At 41.4% G+C, this 17,085-nt stretch overlaps 2 protein-coding genes across 2 annotated transcripts; one reads left to right on the top strand and one right to left on the bottom strand.

The window, feature by feature from the left end:
- Window positions 1-11,956, top strand: LOC116203340 (COP1-interactive protein 1-like). The gene is made up of 5 exons (XM_031535030.1): window positions 1-130; window positions 1,782-1,891; window positions 2,284-4,551; window positions 8,208-8,321; window positions 8,411-11,956. Exons 2-5 carry the CDS (start codon window positions 1,819-1,821, stop codon window positions 11,836-11,838), a joined length of 5,883 nt encoding a protein of 1,960 aa, XP_031390890.1. The 5' UTR covers window positions 1-130; window positions 1,782-1,818; the 3' UTR covers window positions 11,839-11,956.
- Window positions 11,957-12,348: 392 nt separating this feature from the next.
- On the bottom strand, window positions 12,349-17,085 carry LOC116204069 (mitochondrial adenine nucleotide transporter ADNT1-like). Its single transcript, XM_031536129.1, has 8 exons — window positions 16,671-17,085; window positions 15,326-15,374; window positions 14,846-15,009; window positions 14,641-14,678; window positions 14,264-14,376; window positions 14,024-14,137; window positions 12,906-13,250; window positions 12,349-12,796 (listed from the first exon to the last, which is right to left on the bottom strand). Exons 1-8 carry the CDS (start codon window positions 16,835-16,837, stop codon window positions 12,713-12,715), a joined length of 1,074 nt encoding a protein of 357 aa, XP_031391989.1. The 5' UTR covers window positions 16,838-17,085; the 3' UTR covers window positions 12,349-12,712.

Raw genomic sequence — 17,085 nt, 5'->3', positions numbered from 1 at the left:
TTCAAGATTTAACTAATCAGTTATTATTACTTGAGATTTCCTAAACTTAATAATAATTTCCCGTTGTCCCTGCTCCGATTTATTTAATCATCATGTCCAGATCTGTGATGGTGACGGACCCAATCCGCAGGTAATTTCGAATTTTTGTCTCCTTCTGATCTCTTTCCTTTGCCGCAAAAACCCCCCTCCCCTCATCGTGTCCGGCAGCTGCCGATGATGTTCTGTTCATAGGATATACGAGATTTGATCCTTCTGAAGATGCGCCTCATCGCGTAACCGACGCAGATCATTAATTCCTGATGCGTCCTTAATTAATGCTCCTGTTTGTGTCAATTTCTATTCGATTTTGAGTTCAATTTTAGGGATTTTACCGTTTGGGATGTCAATAGTGGATTTATGTCACTCTCATTTGACCAATTGAAACACAAAAAGAAAAAAAAAATCACCAATTGTCAGTCTCTGACTGGTGAAAATGAGAAACAATGGAAAAGATTACTTAATTGACGAAATCAGAGGATAGGGGAGCCCACCACGTGTTCCTCTTTCGCATTATTGTGCATTTAGGTGATCAATTCATTGTGTATTCATGTACATTTATTTATGTTTGCATATGTGTATGTATTATTATATGTTAGTATTGCATCAGGAGATACTGGGAAGGGAGAAAATCTGGTTTACTGCATATGTTAGGAGGATTTTTGGGTAGCTGTCTTCGCTTGAAAGCTCGAGACCGGAATATTGATAGAGATTTTATCGTTTATAAGGACACCATTTTTCGTCGGTTAGGAAGCGGAGAGTGACTTACTATTTAATTCGGGTTGCTACTTGTTAGATATGCCCGGTTAAGACATGGCACATGCCCGTTTGTGTTTCCATGTTTCTTTAGGAAATATAATAGTATGTTTTTTTCTATGAAGTTGACGTCTTATGGGTTCATGTTTCTGGACTAAATATTCACTATGGGTATTTCTCATTACTTTGAATGAATAAAAATCAATCAAAATACTTATAAGTAAGTGAGAATCTGTAAGATCATTATGGAGCAAGTTATTCACTTTCAGATATCTTAAGTGAATGTTATACATCTAAATAGATGAGTAATACTCGTTCATTATTTGTTCGTGTTTCTGAGTGGGCCCAGTGCATCGTGTAGTAGATGTAGATCTCTGCCATAGATCAGCAGACTGGGAGGGGATATTAGAAAAATAAGCTCTTGGTCATTAAGAAATTTGTGATGATTTTTTCTTTTTTAGTTTAAGGAAACGAGACCGTACACTTTTCGCTTCGTTAGATATGAACGCCGATGATCGAGCTTGGTGATTCCGACATTCAGTATATAAATTAAATGTCGTCTTTGACTTTGCAAGTACTATTGACAGGTTTATCGGCCTGATTGCTTAAGAAATTAAACCTTAACTAATCAGTCTCTGAATAGTGCTGAGAAATCTTATGATGTCACTGTCTGCATATATTGAACTTGTTATTTTATGAGTCGTCTTTCTGACCTTCAAGTTTAAGATTTTGAGATAGAGAAAAAAAATTAATGCTCCAGGTTTTCTGGAATAAGATGTTGTTCTTGAGAAAATGATGCAGATGAACGTCCTTTCCTTTAACGTGTTAATTGTACTGGAAGAATTGTTTTGCATATAAATCTCGGACACATTATATTGAGTTTTTGCAGTATGAATTGATGCAAAAAGTGTATGTTGCAATTCCCATTGTTTCTTCTTTTGATAAACTATCCAGGTCGGGAACGATGTGATCACTTGTTTTGACTGCAGAATAAACAACATATAACTGCCAGTCCTCCACTAGAAAATGAAAAAGAGTCAATCGGCGAAATCCTTCGGAGACACCCAGAAGCCACCTGAGCTCGAAGGGACTAAAGCAGGTGAAGCCCCCATATCATATGAGCATCTCAATCTGAATTCGCGAATTTGTGCTCAGATTGATCATCAGTGATACTGTGCCATTAAGAGAGAGTGCAAATGTTGTGCGTCATTTGTTAAGGAAAGAAACAAATGATAACTAGTTCTTCTATGGCTTCACCATATATGCATAAATACAGAAAAATAACCTTCCGGGTAGTTCATTTACAAAGAGTACAAGAGGTCTCATGAAAAGTTGAGCTTTGATGCCATTAAGACTTCGGAAGATCACTGTTAACTCATCTAAAAGCTTTAAGTTTGTGAGGCGAACGTCCGGTTTGTTATTTACTACTTAACTATGAAGGCGTACCAATGTGGCCCCTTACTTTTGGTCTTAAGAGGTTTGTTTCATCAGCAGATGTCACGAAGAAGATCACAAGGATCTTGGAGCTCATAAAGAACGAAGGCCAGAGTAGAAAACGTGGAGGCAAGAGCTGGAAACGAGAGTCCGAACTAGTTACGCTCGTCCAGGACTTGCATAAACAGTATCAATCACTTTACGTGCTGTACGAGCAACTCAAACAAGAACAAGGAAGAAGTGACCATGGAGGAAGCAGAAAGACTCATCCTCCCTCTCCATCTGGCTCCGATGTTTCCGAGTATTTCTCGTCTGATGAAATCGAGGGAATCAGTGGATTGAATAGCGATATTGTTAATGAGGAAGGGATTAACCTAAAAGATCTTTTGGATTTGGCTACAAAAGAGAGGGAAACTCTGAGTGCTCAATACACGGAAGCTTTGAGAAAGATTGAGGAAGCAGAGTCTCTAATGAAAGATCTGAGAAGTGAGGCTGACGAGAGGAAAAGGGAAGTCTCTATTCTTTCGGAGAAGAATCGGCATTTGGAGGCTGAAGCATCGGCGAGGACAATGGTGTTGGAAGATGAATTAATGGGTGTGAAATCTGAACTCAAGTCGTTGCAGCAGAACAGGAGACGCCTAAACGGGCAGCTTGAGAGCCGTGCAACTAAAGCCAAAGAGCTGAGTGAAGAGAACAAAGGGCTGCGAGCTCGTATTTCCGAGCTTGATTTGATGCTAAAGAATAAAGGGGAGGAATTCTCAGACCTCCTAAAAAATCTCCAGGACACCGAGAACAACAGGTCGTGTAAAGTGGCACAGTTGACTGCTCAAGTCCATGAACTTCAACAGGAAGTGGAGTCCATGCGAGATCAGAAATGCAAACTGGAAGAAAAGATGCAATCTCTAAGAAATGAAAATGCATTTCGGGAGAAGGAATTCGATGAAAAGATGGAATCTCTCAGAAATGAACTAGTGGCTCGAGAAAAGGAACTTGATGAAAAGATAGAAGTTCCTGGAAAGGAACGGGCGGCTCTACAGGAGGAACTCGATGATCTGCGGAAAGAAATTCAGTCCTTAGTTTCCGAACTCGAAGGTAAAAAGAATGAAATTTCGGAGAACTTGATTGAAATAGAACGCCTGCAAGAAGAGTTAGCCAGGAAAAACAAAGAGGAGCAGGGAGTTTTGGAGGAGAGGAAGTTCCTTGCGCAGCAAGTCGAGGATTTAAAACTAAAAGTAAGTTCTCTATCTGACCATGAACACGAATTGGAAGAGAAATTGCGGGAAAAATCTGATGAGACTGACCGTCTGAGAGAGGAAAAAGAGGAGTTTGGGGCTAAAGTTATTGAACTCGAGAGAAGCTTGACAGAGAGAGAAAACGAGGTTACGTCTCTCCAGGACACGCTTCGATCCGAGGGCAATGCGAATTCTACGCAAATCTCGGGCATGAAAATCGAGATTGAGAGCTTGCAGCAGGAGCTCAATTCACTGGAGGCCCAAAAGAGCCGATTGGAGCTGAATAATAGAAGAGAGGAAGAAGAATCTTCTCGTAGGATGTCCCTCTTGGAGAACGAGAACATGCAGTTGACAAACATGATTCAGGACCTCCAGAGCAAGATGAATGAACCGGGAGGGCCCTCAGGAAGACTCATCAGCAAGAACAGCAGCAATCAGGTGAAGAATTCTCCTCGGAGTTTGAAATTGGATCCTTGCAGCGTAGAGAAGAAGATAGAGGAGCTTGCCGTAGAATATAGAATGAACCTCGAGGATAATATTCGCATTCTATGCCAAAGAATTCTAGTGCTGGAGCAATTACACATTGAGAACAAGGAGAGTTATAAGACCGCAAAGGAACGATTCCAGGAAGAATACAAGTGTCTCGAGGAGAAGATATCATTTTATAAGAACGAAATGAAGAAGATGATGGAGGCGTCCATGACGGCAAACAACACGATCACTGAACTTGACTTGTTAGTTAGGAAATCGGATGAGAACAGCAGGAATATTATGAATCGGGTCTCAAAGGTCTCGAAGGAAATTCAGCTCATGAAAGACTGGTTTTCTCAAGTGAACCGCCACACTGACAGTAGGAATGTGCAAGAGGAGACGAAGGTTCGGGATTCACAAAACTTGGAGGAGGTGAAGAAGCTCGAGAAGAAAGTGGTGGACTTGGAAGGGATTGTAAGGGAGAGAGATACGGGGCTGGTGGCTCTCGGAGAAGAGAAGAGGGAGGCGATAAGGCAACTGTGCGTTCTGATCGAGTATCAACGTGGTCGATGCGAATATTTCAAGGAAGTTATATCAAAGATAACGGTAAAAAGGAAGAAGTGAACTTGGAGAAATACGATTGAGTCTCTCCTCCACCATCATCAAGAGGCAACTTTGGTGAAGGGTTTTCTTTCTTTATTCTTTCAGAATGATGTAAGTTTTGGTTGTTCTTCAACCGTTAGACAGTTAGGGGAGTAAACTATAGCCATTTCCCCTGTTATTGCTTCAGATGGTATGAACATGCCCGACCGAATTTAACAGCATGGCATGTCCGTTTTATCATTTCATCAATATGGCCCGGGTCGTGTAGAGCTAAGATACATTCAGGAATTGTGTCCATTTCTTCGACGGGGTCCGAATTATTGTGGTATGGCCAAGGAAAAGTTCACAGGCCACGAGTAATTTGAATTGACATATCTTTTGGTGTGGAAACACAAGACAAAATGTGGTCCCTTCACCTTTGTTAGCTTTTGAAAGTAATGGGCAAATAAATTGAGGATACATGCAAAACTCAATTAGGATTTCTTTTTTTTTTTTTTTTTTAATAATGCTCAATTTGAGTTCAAACATTGAAGATTAGCATTTGACTGCACATTTACCCATAGCATCTAACATTCCATAAGCTGCAACTTGAGAATGAACTTTTGTTTTCTTGTCCCAATGATTAACGTGATTGATCATGTATTAACCTTGTATATAAGTCTTCTTTTTGATGAGGCATTCGATTCGATATGATCTTCCAACAGGTCTTTGCGAACAATTACAAATATACGTATTGAATTATAAGTTGTATTTGTGGTCACGCCGAACAGCTCTCCGACGACCTTCGAGGAAACCCACAACCAATTGGCTCAAAACAAAATTGGAGCCAGTTTAATTTTGAATTTTCATTGACTTCCAACTTTGGCCAATTTAGTCACCTAACAGAAGTAATATTGTCCAACTGTATGGATCCTATCCACCCTGAATACAGGTGACCCTTTGAACATTGAACTTTCATTCTGATCCCCTTCCCACTTCAAACCGATAAAAGTAACCTCCGAGGTTCTTTACCTAATCCCTTATCCGATCATATTTTCAAGTTATTAATAACCGTACGCGGCTTATTTAGACACGGGGCCCTTTCTTTATATAGAAAAAGCATATACAAACGATCGGATCGGATTTAATACGCGCCTTTAATTAGACATAATAGAAGAGGAATAAAATTGAGAATCCAATAAAAATAGTATATTATAGTGATGCACGCTTTCATCTGTAACAAATACTCGTTGTGATATTATTAATTATAATTTTTATTTCATTATATTATATTTAAAAAATTTCCTTTATTATAATAATAATAATAATAATAATAAAAGAGATGGAGAATGGTCGCTCCAATGGCAATAGGGAACAACGGACGGTGAAACGCGGGAAGGGAAACGATTGGTGGCGCCAATGTCAATCATCATGTTCCCAGTCATTTTCTCGAGAATCCAAAAAAACTCATACCGCGTATCGCGAGATAGACTGGCGACAAATTGGGCCCTCTTCATCTGCATGACAGCATCATGCATTGACAGGCTGAAAGATTGAGCCAATTGCCAGCCGAGGACAGCTTCCCGCGGTGGCAGAGTCGTAATATCTGGTGAAATTGGAGGGCAATTAATTGTAAGGGAATGACGACCTGGAGATTCCGTCCTCATAAATTTTTATTTTTAGTGGCGGGCTAAAAATGGAGGGCGAGTCTTGAGTCTGATTTGAGCGCTCTGATAATCCAAACAACAACAAAAAAAAAAAACCACTTTTTCCCTTCCGATTTCTTTTGTCATTCTTTTTGAATCTTGACATTCATCTCATTTCCATCTCTCTCTCTCTCCCTCTCTCTCCCTCTCCGTACGCGGCTGCGCTTCTGCTCTGTGTCGTCTTCTTATTGGAGAAGGAAGCTCGTCTCCTCCCAGTCTGTGCATAATCTCGATTTTCTCCCCCGCGAGCTCGAGGCTGTTTGTCTGTTTGATCAATCGGACGCGGCCGGAGTGAAGCTTCATCTGAGCTCGGCGTCTGAGGTATAACTCCGATTCTCAGCCGATCACTGCTTGTTTTTGCTTCCACTGTCTGCCTCTGCCTCTGCCTCTGCTTCTGTCACCTGAGAATTCTTTTTCAGTCACGTTCTTGGATAATATTAATTAGTCCAGTGCATGCTTTGATTAAGTGAAGTTTTGATATGGCATAAACCGAGCTTTTAGAATTCTTGAGTGGATTGCTTGCCGAAGATCCGCGTAGTGGAGTAGACTCCGGGAATTCCGATTTCATTAGTTTTGTTAGCTCAGGCTTCGGGAACTTCAGTTGATCGTTCTTCCTTTGCAGGATTCGGCAACTTTGAAGGAAGTCTCGCGGTTGGTTTGAAGGAGAAACATCCGGGGTCAGTATCATCAGGTCCTCACTATTTCAAAGCTTGGATTAGATGACGAAACTCGATGGATAGAGCTGGATAGTGGTTTACTGCTTGAATGATTGTGAATCTTTAAATTATCGATAATCATTCTCTCCGGCCTGGTATTGAAAATAAAAGCGCGGCTGCTTTTTCTGACACAATAATAATCCCTTGTCCATAATTTTCTGATTTCCTCTACTTTTGGGACTCACTCTCTCCATTGAATTCAAAATTAGGTAGGGAGAGAGCAGCATGAGTTGGCACCGAACATAAAAATAGTGTTCCAAGCAGTGTTACGTGCACGACGTGAGCACCAGAGGATGGAGTCATTGGGTTTTTAACTAGGAAATATTCATCGATCCTCCCCTCATGCCCAATTATTTATCCCAAACGCAATTCTAGGAAGTGGTCCCCAGTTTCTTTATGGCATTAGGAAGTAGGAACTGGAGCTGTCCTTTTCTCTCTCTCTTTTTCATACTGAATTTTCAAAATTTTGCTTGGATTTCGGCATAATGCTTTCTCTAAGGTCTATTTGAATGGTGGTTCCTGGTAGATTGCAAAGACTGCGTTAGAGCAGTAACGACTGCTATTGTAGTCAAAATATAATCCTTATACAGTGGGTAACTGGATATCGCTCTCAATGGAAGGCATATATCAGTTCAATGCTGAGGCTTGAGTGTCTGTGGCATCTCCTACTTGTCAAGTAGTTAGAATATAAGGAAAATGGTACCCAATTACGGTCAGCCCATTTATAGGAAAACAAGATATAGTTTTCAGCTGGAACCGGCTCACTGAATGCTGATGGAAGGATGGTCGTGTATAATTTTTCTCTGTTCACATAAATCAAGGAGTCCATCAAAATGCTGGAGAAACTCGAGGAACTTGCTAAGGGTGATAGCTTCTGCTATTCAAACAAAATTATATTAAACTTTTGGAAATATAAATAGATGTATCGTGCAGAGATGATCATACCTTGGGTCGGGCAATGTCATTTAGATTACTTTCATTAGTAGGTATGTTTTGCAATTCGTCTGGGAGTTACATAAGTGGCCTATCTTAAGTCTTAACCTTGGGTGTGATGTGGCTCCAATTACCCTCTGGTAGAGAGCTTTCCTTTTCTAAATGATATCCCTTCTGTATAAATTCCAGTTATGAAAAAGATAAAAGAGGCGCTCTCCTAATGATTGATTAACTATACGTTACCAGAAGCTTTTTACAGAACTGACAGATTGCAAATCTTTTGTCAGGACTTCCAATAATTGGGCAAATGATGGAGATGTTATGAAAGTATCCTTGCTGAGATTATTTCTTGGGAAAAGATATGGCAAAGCATCGGTTCAGGGATTCAATAAAGTCATTATTTGGAAGTCATATCGATCCAGAGAGAGATGAACAACTTAAAGAAACTATTACAGGTAAAGCTGTTGCCACTCGTACTGTACCCTCCCTGCTAACTCTGATGGAAATCCATATACCGGCTTAAAATTTTTATCTTTTATTTCAGAAATTGAGAACAAAGTGAAAAGGATCTTGAAGCGTTTCAGAGGTGAAGATCAAGCAGAGAATGACCAGAGTCCCGTCACAGATTTGAAAAAAGAAGAATTAATTGAGATTATAGACGATCTCCATAAAAAGTACCAGACACTTTACGCACAATATGATCATCTCACAGGGGAACTGAAGAACAAAGTACATGGAAAACAAAGTAAGGAGACATTGTCATCTAGCTCAGACTCGGACTCGGATTCAGGTGACTCAAAGAAGAGAAATAGTAAAAATGGAAAGCTGGATACTGCCTCGGAGAAAATCATTGAAGAACTAAAGCTGGAAGTTGAAACAACAAAGTCAGAAGTTGCTGAATTGACAGCTAGGCTAACTGTCTTGACCGAAGAGAAGGAAGCTTTACAGGCAGAGCAACAGGCAGCTTTAAGCAAGGCAGAGGAAGCAGAAAATACCATCATAGATCTTAGAACTGAAGCTGAGAGGTTACGTGAGGAGAATTCTGAGCAGTCAGTTGAAAATCAAAATCTGACTGAAAGGTTGGAAGTTGCGGGTGAGGTTGAAAAAGAACTAAGGAGGAGACTGGAAGATATGACCAAGAATCTGACTGCTGAAACAGAAGCTGCTGCGAAGAGGGTTGAAGAAGGTGAGAGAACTTCAGAGAACTTGAGAAACATGATTGACGTGCTGAAGGATGAAAAGGCAGCCCTTGAGCAGGAACTTGAATCAGTTAAACACGAAATTACTAACATGAACAGACTGCAAGAATCAGCAGAGCAGAAGATAGCGGATTTGGGCTCTACTCTCGAGACCACCATGGATGAGAACAAATCTCTAACGTCAAGACTTTCAGAGCTTTCTATTGAGATTGATGAGGCACAGAAAGCAATTGAAGTAGCTGTGGGTGAGTCCAGTCAGTTGAAGAAAATAATGGAAGAAAAAGAAAGAGAGCACTCAAACCTCAGAGAAGTGCATGAGGTCCATAAAAATGAAGCCTCAGCACGGGTGGAAGGACTAAATGCTCAGGTTGCAGAACTTGAACTGGAGCTGGAGTCACTGAAAACCCAGAAAAGAGATATGGAGGAGCAGATAGAAAGTAAATCAGCAGAAGAAGATCGACTGGGGAAGGAAAATACTAGACTGGCAGCTGAAATTGCAGAACTTGAAAAACTATCAAGAGAGAGAGAAGATGATATCTCTGAACTGCGGAAGAAACTTGAGGATCACAAGAAGGAGTCTCTTTCTAGGGTGGAGGATTTGACTGGACAAGTTAAGAGTCTCCAGGGTGATCTGGAATCTTTAGAAGCTCAAAAAGCTGAACTGGAGGCACAGATAGTTTCTAAAAGTGGCGAAGCATCAAGTCAGCTCAGTGGGTTTATGGATCAGATCAGTGCACTGCAGAAAGAACTGGGGTCCTTGCAAAATGAGAAAGCGGAACTAGAGTTGCAACTTGAGAAAAAAACTCAAGAACTTTCAGAGCACCTGATTCAGATAGAAAGTCTGAAAGAAGAGTTGGTGAGAAATAAAGAGGATAAGGAAAAGGTACTGGAGGAAAACGGAGGTCTCGTTGCTCGGGTGAAGGATCTAGAGATTGAGGTAGATGCCCTGCAGAGTCAGAAAAAGGAGTTGGCAGGACAGATAGAGAGCTTGAACTATGAGAGCGAGAAGTTGAGAGGGGATAATGAGGGGCTGCAAGGCAGAGTTCTGGAGTTTGAAGAAAAGCTCGAGTCTCTACATGGACACAAGGGTAATTTGGAACAGCAACTCGAGACAAAAGCCCGTGATGTTTCGGAATTTCTTATTCAAATGGAGAACTTGAAGCAGGATTTAGCAAGCCACACGGCAGATAAACGGAAAATTATGGAGGAGAGAGACGGAATAACTTCTCAGATGAAGAACCTTCAAATTGAGGTGGATTCTTTAAGCAGCAAGAAGAGCCAACTCGAGGAGCAGATAGAGTGTAAAAATCAGGAGACCAATCAACTTCAAGAAGAAAACAAAAAGCTGCAGGATAGGATGCTGCAGTTGGAGATTGATTTAAAGCAGAAAGGTGATGAGTTCTCTGCTCTGATTGGGAATCTTGAGCAGCGAGATAGCGAAGCTTCTGCTCAGATTGCGGCCTTGGAGGGACAGCTTGATAGCCTAAGGCAGGAATTGGGTTCCATTCAGATCCAGAGGAATGAACTGGTATCACAGCTCGACAAGGAGAGGCAAGAATTTTCAGAAACTCTGATGCAGCTCGAGAACCGGAAATCTGAATTGACGAATCAGTTAGAAGATCAGCAAAGATTGTTGAAAGAGCAGGAGGGGGCGTACCAGAAGTTGACTGAGGAGTATGAACAGAATCAAGATAGCCTAAGGCAGGAGCTGGGTTCCATTCAGATCCAGAGGAATGAACTGGAATCGAAGCTCGAGAAGGAGAGGCAAGAATTTTCAGAAACTCTAATGCAGATGGAGAACCAGAAGTCTGAATTAACGAGTCAATTGGAAGATCAGCAGAGGTTGTTAAAAGAGCAGGAGGAGGCGCACAAGAAATTGACTGAGGAGTATGAACAGAACCAAGATCTGCTTCAGAAATACAAGGAGAGTCTTGAACTCACAGAGAGCAGGATCGAAGAAACAGCAGCAGAGCTCCGAACAAAGTCAGTATCGAGCGACCAGGCAGTGGCTGAATTGGAGGAAATGGTCGAAGACCTGAAGAGAGATCTGGAGCTGAAGGGAGATGAATTGAGCACTCTAACTGAGAATGTGAGTACGATTGAGGTCAAGCTTCGGCTGTCAAACCAGAAGCTCCGGGTCACTGAGCAGTTACTGACAGAGAAGGAAGGTTTCTTCAGAACTGCGGAGGCTAAGTACAAGGAGGAAATTAGAGTTCTTGAAGAAAGGGTTGCAGAATTATCTGAAACACTGGTCTCCAACCACAAAATGTTCATCACTATCTCAGAAGAAGTGACCAGGACCATGATTGGATTGGAATCCGTGGTGCAGAAGTTCGAACGAGAACTGAATTCAAACTGCATCCTCCAAGCGTCTGCTGAGCTCCAGATTGTAAAAAACTGGGTTAGAGAGACTAGTAATGCAAAACACCACCTAGAGGAAGAGGTCCATAGTCTGGCGGAGCAACTGAAGAAGATGACCCAACAGGAGTCGGAACTAAAAGAACAGGTGGAGAAGTTGGAGGTGAAAGCAAGGACGGAGGAATCGGAGAAAGGGAAGCTGAGCATAGCGTTTAACAAGCTCGAGACGAAAGTCGTGGAACTTGAGATGAAACTGAAGGGTAAGGAGGAAATAGCTTCTGTTCTTGGGGAGGAGAAGAGGGAGGCAATCAGGCAGCTCTGTATATGGATCGACTATCACCGAGTCCGGTACGATGAGTTGAAGGAAGCGCTGTCAAAGACGAGGGCCGGCAGGGGCAGGCTGCGAAGGGAATAATTCTTAGCCATTCCCGAGTTCCCATAGAGCATGTGCATTATTATTCTTAATACTGCAGGTCGTGTTGTGTTCTGTGCTGAAGATTGATTCATTTTTTAGGCGGGTGTGTTTGTTTGTATATCAATTTTTTTTCTTTCCTCAGACCCCCCGTGATGAGATATTTTCGGATCGGGTTGGTTAGGAAATATGTCATGTAAAACTCAGTCGGTCTCTCCTCATTTGTCAATTGATGTGTTTTAATAAGAATCTCAGAGAAGACCCTCTTTTGATTTGATAGGGTCGAGACTCGAGAGCGGACATTTTATGGAAATGATTTCTCGAGTTTGAAGGAATTAGTGTCACGAGCAGATTCATTTTGAACAATTTAGCCTTATCCATCAGTTTCTCCGCCTCGTCTTTCAGTGAGATTACAGAGACAACAATGGCTTACGCCGATCGAATTTCCATCTTAAGAAGGAAATGCACACGCACGGAACCGAAGTGCTTAGAGATCTATATTGATAACGGTCAGGAGCTCATAAAGAATTCTATTTGGCAAAACCAGTCGATGGTCCAATTGAAACCAGCCAAAAATTACGAGAATAAATCCACAATTGACTGATAGGGACAACTCCGGTGCGACATTTATTTCAGGCCATACAGTAAAAATTAAATAAGAAAGAAACTAAGAGCTCCAGGTGAAGGAAGAACGTAAAAAAAATTATGTATAAATAAGAGCTACACATAAAAGATGTGGATCCCTACCGCCCTAATTTTAAAATAAATAAGTAGCCAGCAATATTTCTGCCCTCTGCTATCTCCTTCCCTTAACTCGAAAAAGACCAAGCGAAAACGATAGCTAGGTCAGTGACCCCGAAGTTGCCCATATCCTCCTTCAGTCAGATATCCTCATCTCTACTCCGAGGACGTCCTTCACTGCTTCGTATGTGACAAAAGCTATAGCAATTGATGGTACCACCTGAAAGTGTTCCATACCGCATAAACGTTAAAAGCACAGCCTGGTAAGGCAAGTCTCAAAACTAAAATAACAATACTTGGGGCAACTAAATCTATAAGGTAGAACTGACCTTTACTGAGTTTGGTACCAAGCCCTTGTACAATGCTCCGAACCCCTCGTTGCGAACAGTTTTTCTGAATGCGTCGACCATGCCAGTGTACTCGAGGGGAGCCTTAATCTTCCCTTCGCCTGTAACAACTGACGAGGCATCTTTCCATCCCACCATCTGCATCCTCCGCCTGATGACGTCAAGTGGGTAGGCGACTGTTTGGCCCACAGTCCCAGCAGCAGCCCCACAGGCAAGCCTGGTGGTCACACTCAGCTCGTTGTCCTCGACCAATCCAAATGCATTGCTTTTGATCAACCAGTCCTTGAGAGACTCATACACCGCAAAGTTGAGACCCACATATGGAACCTACAGGCACCACAAATTATTCTAAAACCACCCATTTCATGCACAGTATCAATTGTAAAGAATTTCTTTCTGGCTGATGATGTTATAATAATAATGGAGGAGTTATAGGTGATATTTCTCACCATATGGTCTGAGGAAAATACAATTAGCACACAATTTATGGACCATGACTACTTTAACTAAAAGATTTTTTTTTTTTTGATAGGTCGTCATTTTAAATTGCTGCAAACGAACTATGAAACCATGGAATGATGGCAAAAGAAGGTTTTATTAATTACATTGTGAATAAGTGAGAAAAGTGCACAAGAAATGGTAAATGCAAATTTAACTTATTAATTATAAGTGCAGATGAATCACTTAATTATGGTATGGGGGGTTAGCGTTGTATGGCCTGATCACTTAGAAAAAACTGTTCTCTTTGCTTCAGTCTTTCAGTTCTCTCACCAAAAAGAATGGAAAAAAAAAGGGGAAAGTAATGGGTTAGATTGCACGACGCAGCATAACATCCCTTAAATCACTTAATTATGGTATGGGGGGTTAGCGCTGTATGGCCTGATCACTTAGAAAAAAACTGTTCTCTTTGTTTCAGTCTTTCAGTTCTCTCACCAAAACGAATGGAAAAAAAAAAGGGGAAAGTAATGGGTTAGATTGCACGACGCAGCATATCATCCCTTAAATCCTTCTAGAAAGTAAAAGGAAAAAGCTGATAACCGGGAAATTTCTTCACAGTTTTCCAGAAACAAGACACCCTTAAAATGAAACATTGCACTTACAACTCCAATAACAGAAGGTAGCCAACCTCTGTACAATGCACGAGGGCCTTCTTCCTGGAAGACTGTAGTAAGGGCATGAAATATTCCTCTATATTGACGGGGAGACTTCTCCGTCTACATGGCATAATATCCATATGTTAGGCTTGCAGATTGAAGCTCATTTGCTGGTATTAATAGAGAGAAATCTATAAAGCAAAATCAGTGTGAAAGAACCTTTGTAAAGGGAAACACTAGACAAACCTGGACAGTAAGCCGACCTCGAACCATGTCCATTGGATATGTCGCTGACATAGCAATAATACCAGCACATGCACCAGCTCCAAGGCGTAATAGAGGAGTAAGTTGAGCATCCTCTGCAAGAAGTCAGCACAAAAGAAAATAATTAAAAAATATAAATATCTTTGTAGATATCTCTCTCTCTACACACAGACACACACATATATATAAAGAGACTTAGAACTTCTTCAGGTCTGACTTTGAAATCAAACAATTTTAAAAAAAGCCATCAATAACAAGTTAAACAGGCAATCGTTAAGGGATATCCATAACAAGTACCAACAACATCAATCTCCAAAATGTGCATGAAATCAACCCAAACTGATAAAGGAAGCGCATACCTTTTCCAGATTGTTCCCGGTAAAGCCACAGGATACCTCTGTTCACAAAACCCAATGGAAGCAAAATGTTCGTTAATGGCCAAAAACTTATATGAAAGGTAAAATAACCAATTCTGTCCCTCCAGAGGACATTAATAGGTATTCACCCGCTTATAAGACTGACAGATAATCAACAAAATATTAATGGAAAAATAGTAGAGGATACCTTGATGCTTGCTCATAGCTAAAAAACTTGACTGCAGAATTTGGAACAATTCGAGCGCAATTGGTGCCATTGCCTTTAAACAGTCCCCTAACACCCTCTGTTCTCCATATGTACTTCAAGCCCTGCATTGTTCCATTGTACTTTATGCTATGCGGATTTTGAACCTGCATTTCAGAAGCGCCCCACGTTATGTGTAAGCCAGGCACAGAATGTAATCGAAGTATAAGAAGAAAAGGAAACACTTTCTATCATCCTCACTAGAGAGACGACGCATGCTCCATCCCTACTTCTTCAACCCCTCCCATTCAAATGAATAGACAGGTACACTCATGCACCATCCTGACAGTTTCTGGATGTGATTATACAAAAATTCAAAGGGGGATAACATATCAATATGCCCGCCAGCTCCCCGTAAACCTAACATATATGTGGGGGAACTAAGAAGTAACAGATTGTAGAGATTGTATCATAAAAGAGTACCTGGAGCAAAATTTTTAGTCTCTCTAAGGGAGCTACAGCAGTTCGCGACCTGTAACAAAAGCATTAAAAACCTCAGCACATAACTTGGTGAGTATTTTATGCTTCAAAAATGAAACATTAAATACTTTTTTGGCAATTTATGCTGACCATCACTGCTATACTAGAAAATGAGCATGCTGCAGGTTATATTAGAATAACTTAGAACCAGTCTAATGAAACCTATGCACCAGGAATCTATTATATAAAGTAAGGATTACAGCAGTCTTTGTGTCTTTCCACTTTATAGGATATTAATTTTGGAATCATGAAACTACTGACCAATCACATCAAACCAAAAGATTACATTTCTTGTCGTAATACAAATTGCACATCTACAACATTTTTTCCTTAGAATAATCATCACGCAACCAAACTGCATAATGGCCAACTGCATTAGGAAATGATATTTTCGATCTAAAACCTTGCTCATAACTACGCATGGCTCTTCATGTTTCGTGCTAACATCATGCAGAGCTAGAAGGGTCTCGACCCACATCATCTGGCGGAAGTTCGTTTTGCTTGTTTTCTTTCAATCTGTAACTCCAGCCAATTGCAAGTACTTGAAGTGAAAATTAATCACGCAACATCAGCAACCAAAAAACATGAATTTATTTCAAGTTTCTGCTTGACAACTATGGTGATTTAAAAGAAGAAATGATGCAAAGATGCTCCAAATAGAACACAATACTCAACAAACATAAATAACCACCTATACAACAAGAAACGGATCATAAGAGTAAATGTACTTTCTCTTTACTTGCTGGTAGTCACAAGAAAACGCATTCAAAGGGACCTAGTAGAGGTCATAAACCTAGAGAGTTCTGAGTTGATCATAACTAAGCTTAGCCATATGACCAATATTTTGATCGTAGGATCAAGGTTTGGAGAGTAAATGACCTACGACTGATTCTCAACCCAGTCAAGCATTCTGTCATGACTTCATTTCCATCACACATAACTGACCGGTAAAATTCTAAATCGATCAAACGACAAACGAAGACATGAATAGAAGTGAGCATACGCTTGTCCTAGCGTACATGTAAAGCAAGCATCTTTATCAACAAAACGAGAAGTTTACATAAGAATGTAACAAAAGGACGTCGATACAGCACAACAAAACAGTTCAGCAGACGGAAGAAAAACAGCGAAACACGCAACAGAGCAAAAACAGAAATCAAATCCACAACACTGACCATTGCCACTAAATTCAGCAGCAGATAGAGCTGCCAAACGAAGGGGGTAAGGAAACAAAAAAAAGAAGAAGAAGAAGAAGCCAAAGCAAGGAAAGGAGGGGAAGGAAGCTTACACTCCACCGGCGACGCCGCCAGCGACCAGAGACTTGCAGATGGTGAGGAAAGCATGGCTAGGAGCCTTGACCCCCTCGCGGCCGGCGAGCTTCGCCTCCTCCGCCAGATTGACGATCGTCGAAACAGCGGACTCGCTCGTCTTGCTCATCACATCCTCCGACGCCATAGAAAGGACCGGAAGCCCGCCGGAACCCTACGCCGACCGATCGAAACTCGCGGATAACCGGCTCCTCCGGCAATCACGGAAGCTCTCGGGGACGGATTCCTAAGGGAGGGAGAGCGCTCGCATTGGCCGTATCGGGGAAAGGGAGGAGGGGAGGAGAGTGGAGGCGAAGGACGAAAGCGTACGGAGGCGATTCGTTAACCTCAATACGCTCGAGCTTTTGTATTGTGCGAGAGAGTTCAGTGACGAAG

Source organism: Punica granatum, chromosome 4 (assembly GCF_007655135.1).
Source record: "Punica granatum isolate Tunisia-2019 chromosome 4, ASM765513v2, whole genome shotgun sequence".
NCBI lineage: Eukaryota > Viridiplantae > Streptophyta > Magnoliopsida > Myrtales > Lythraceae > Punica > Punica granatum.
The sequence above is the reverse complement of the archived record's forward strand: the minus strand, read 5'-3'. Positions and strand labels throughout refer to the sequence as shown.